Here is a 3434-nt window from a genome sequence, read left to right as displayed (position 1 = left end):
GACACCATCAGCGGACGGAGGAGAGGGGAGATCCTAGGGCGCAAGAGACTCGAGGCAGCTCACCCCCGCCCTCGCCATGCTACGCTCGCGCTGCGACCACACGCTACATTGCACGGTCCTGATCAACTCACAGTCTGCAGCAGCTCCCAGTTGCCCTCTGCATCTTGTTCTCGATCACCATTTCCCGGTCCCGTGCGTGCCGACCACACCCTTTTGTTTGTACGCCCCCCCTCCTCGGTCAGCTTCTTTCTCGCGCACTCTCTCTTGCCCTTTGCCAACAACAACAACTCACGCAGTCGGGCCCTTGCCCACCAGCTCGCCCCACGTTTCGCCGCCGGGCACCGTCTCGAGCTTGCGCAGCTCGATGCGCAGAAAGCTCGCCTTGAGGCCGGCGCGGCCCAGGCGCACCTCGATGGTGCCCGTGATGTGCGCGGCGGCCCGCTCGGCCGAGCCGGGGATGCCGGGGAAGCCGGCGATGAAGTCGAGATGCGGCAGGGGACGCAGAGTGCTGTGGATGAGGGCGGTCAGTGAGATGGGGCAGCGGAGAGGACTGGAGCAGCGCAAGGAGAGCAACGCACAGCTTGGCGGAGGAAGTCATGGCGACGCGCAAAGGCGTCTGGGACGCGCGAGAATGTCCACTGCCTGAGCCTGGGGGGGGGGGGGGGGGGGGGGGGGGGGGGGACGGTGGTGGGGCGGGACAGGAGAGACAGTTGCCTGGCGCGAGAAAGAGGTCGAGAAAGGGGCGAAGAGCGTGGGAGGCGCGGCAGCCGCCCGAGGCGAGGGTGCTGCCAACGAGGCTGTGCTCCGCGTCTCTCTCGAGGTCAGTTGCGCCGAGGCCGGAGCGGCGGGGGCGCTGAGGACGCCAGAGCGTCGCGCAGACGAGCAAGAGTTGGGAGTGCGAGGCGGGCGAGGGATGCGCCGTCGATGGCAGCCGGTGTGGATGGATGGCCTGTGCGAGGCTGCTGGGTATGGCGTGGGATGGAAGGGGGAGGGAGAGAAGAGGCAAGCCGGCACCTGAGGCGGGGGCGAGCGCGGAGTGCCAAGACTGAAGAGGCGGCAGCTCGCCTGTCTTGTGCGCGGGACGCGCCTCCAGCCAGGCACGATGATGCGCGCCGGAGAGCCGTGTGGCGCAGCAGGCGGAGGCGCGGCGAAGAGAGGGCATGGCTGGAGGTCTCGCGCCGCATCCGCGACTGCGCCTCAAGACATGCCTGCGTGGGTGTGGGGGGGAGCAGGCAGACGCAGTGCAGCGAAGCATGCGCCATGCAGAGGCGCAGACCATTCTACCGATGGCCTTCTAGGCAGCGGGAGAGCAAGTAGCTGGCATCTGAAGGAGCAGAGACTCGCGCGCGCCGAGACGCATAACGGGCTCGTCCATGGCTCGCGGCAGACATGCCGATGTCCTTGGCACAAGGGCACAAGGCAGGATCACAGTCAACAAAACTCGTATGCTCGATTGGTTTTGTGCTATCCATCAAGCTGCGAAAGAGGCTTGGAGAGACGCGCTCTGTGCTGCTGCCGAGAGAGCAGGAGGAGGCAGAGGCCCCTCGACGGGAGCGCAGAGCGCGTGGGAGCAGGGCCGACTCGAGAGGGGGCCACGTGCCGCGCGGCGCGCGCGGCGTCGTGCACGGACACCTGCTGCACGATGGGCGACGACTGCGACTGCGACGACGGGCGCCTGCGCTTGGCACCACCACCATCCCAGCCTCACCAACGCTCCTCGACTTTGCACGCGCACGTCTCTTTGTGCTCTGTTTCGCCCACTCTCTCACGCTCCACCTGCGTCTGCGCCCTCGGCCCCGCTTCGCCTCGTCCTCGCTCTTCGCTCTTCGCTCTTCGCCGCCCCCAGCACCAGCTAGCACGGCCTTCACACGCGCGCGCGCGCGCGCACAAGAGTCAAGCACCATGGCGCCCTCCGCTGCGCACCCGCTCGCACGCACGGCGCTCGACTACTCGCGCCTGCCTGCGCCTGCGCAGCTTCCCGCCGCCGCGTCGGTGCAGCCGAGCGGCAGCGGCAGCGGCGGCGGCGCAAGCAGGGCAGTGAGCAAGAAGGAAAAGGAGAGGTGCGTGCGTGCGTGCGTCGTCGTCGTCGTCGTGTGTGTGTGTGTGTGTGTGTGTGTGTGTGTGTGTGTGTGTGTGTGTGTGTGTGTGTGTGTGTCATGCTTGCGTTTGCGCCCGAGCGAGAGAAAGGTAGAGGGAGAGAGCCAAGGGAAGAGATGGTTAGAAAGCGACGAGAAGAGAAGACCGTAGCTCTCTCTCTCTCTCTCTCTCTGCCCTGGACACGTCTCTCTCGTGCCCCTTGGCAAATGCGAGACCATAGAACATCTGAGCGCCCCCCTCTCCCCCCCTCCACCCGGTGCCGTATCAACTGGGCTGACACACGTAGCCTTGACGATGTCTGCGCTGCCAGCAGTGCCAGCAATGCCCTCGCCCCGTCGCACGCCACGCTCGATCCGCCCGGCTACGTAGCCGCTGCCACTTCCCGCGTACGTAAACGCCTCTCTTCCCTCGCTTCACTTCTGCTTTCTCATTGCCCTTGCCCCCCCCACGCCCCTCCTCCTTGCAGAAGTCCACTCCCAAGCCTCGCGCGGCGCCGACGCCCGAGTCTATCGCGGCGCTCAAGGCGAAAAAGGCGTGGGACGTGGCGTTTGGGCCCGCAAAGAATCTGCCCATGAACGCCTTTATGCTGTATATGAGCGGCGCGGGCGTGCAGATCTTCAGCATGATGGTCGTCGGCATGCTCCTGACCAATCCCATCAAGGCGGCACTGGGCGTGCAGGGAGGTGAGTTTTGCCCCCCACCCACGGCGAAAGAGGGGAGAGGGGAAAGGGTGCGGGGGAGAGTCGGAGAAGAGAAGGGCGAAAACAGGAGGGACAGAGCAGGTTCGAGGTGCGCGGGCGCTGAAAGCGGTAGTCTTCTGGAGAAAGAGCGGGCTTGGAAGAAGGGGTAACGCATGTCCCTCGTTCTTCGTCCCCCCCTCTTTCTCCCGCTCATTCTCCCGTCTCCCCCATCTCACCCACTCGCTGACCCACGCCCCCCCCTCTCACGTTCCCACAAACAACAACAACCAAAAAAAAACAGCCTTCGCCCCGCTCTCGACGCCCTCGCAGCCGCACGCGCTGCTTCCCCAAAAGCTCGCCTTTCTCGGCGCCCAGGCCCTCTGCTTTGCGCTGGGCGTGTGGAAGTGCGCCGGCATGGGATTGCTGCCGACGGCCAGCAGTGATTGGCTGGCTTGGAGGGCGCCGCGTCTGGTGAGTTTCTGCTGCCTATGTGTTCGATGAGAGGAGGGGGAAGGGAAAAGGGGGAGAGGGGGAGAAGACAAGATGTAAAGATGGGGAGCAAAAGCTGACGCATGATGCCCCCCCCAAATTCCGTGCAGCCACTGGAGTTCTCGCCATTGTACTCTTAGCGTTCCCCCTGTTCGCGCCAGCCCCCCC

General features: G+C 65.4%; 2 protein-coding genes across 2 annotated transcripts in view; one reads left to right on the top strand and one right to left on the bottom strand.

Moving 5' to 3' along the window:
* The window catches only part of FA09DRAFT_136276 (hypothetical protein), a 4990-nt gene extending 4333 nt beyond the window's left edge, over positions 1-657 (bottom strand). The window contains exons 1-2 of the mRNA XM_025739104.1: positions 579-657; positions 293-508 (exon numbers count right to left, since the gene is read on the bottom strand). Coding sequence (XP_025595940.1) covers positions 293-508; positions 579-598 — 236 coding nt within the window. The 5' untranslated portion in view covers positions 599-657. The remainder of the gene's footprint in view (positions 1-292; positions 509-578) is intronic.
* A 1510-nt stretch (positions 658-2167) lies between these two features.
* FA09DRAFT_331980 (DUF1077-domain-containing protein) lies at positions 2168-3434 on the top strand. The gene is made up of 4 exons (XM_025743261.1): positions 2168-2483; positions 2564-2780; positions 3079-3248; positions 3377-3434. The coding sequence occupies exons 1-4, from the start codon at positions 2304-2306 to the stop codon at positions 3404-3406; spliced, it is 597 nt and encodes a 198-aa protein (XP_025595939.1). The 5' UTR covers positions 2168-2303; the 3' UTR covers positions 3407-3434.

The sequence above is a fragment of the Tilletiopsis washingtonensis genome (genome assembly GCF_003144115.1).
Source record: "Tilletiopsis washingtonensis strain MCA 4186 unplaced genomic scaffold FA09scaffold_21, whole genome shotgun sequence".
Lineage (NCBI taxonomy): Eukaryota > Fungi > Basidiomycota > Exobasidiomycetes > Entylomatales > Tilletiopsis > Tilletiopsis washingtonensis.
The sequence above is the reverse complement of the archived record's forward strand: the minus strand, read 5'-3'. Positions and strand labels throughout refer to the sequence as shown.

What these genes read in the sequence shown, in the direction of transcription:
- FA09DRAFT_331980 (XM_025743261.1), top strand. Translation starts at nt 2,304, where the DNA reads ATGCGAGACCATAGAACATCTGAGCGCCCCCCTCTCCCCCCCTCCACC. An exon ending in TAGCCGCTGCCACTTCCCGC is followed by an intron (nt 2,484 to 2,563) that starts GTACGTAAACGC and finishes TCCTCCTTGCAG; the next exon opens with AAGTCCACTCCCAAGCCTCG. An exon ending in CTTGGAGGGCGCCGCGTCTG is followed by an intron (nt 3,249 to 3,376) that starts GTGAGTTTCTGC and finishes AATTCCGTGCAG; the next exon opens with CCACTGGAGTTCTCGCCATT.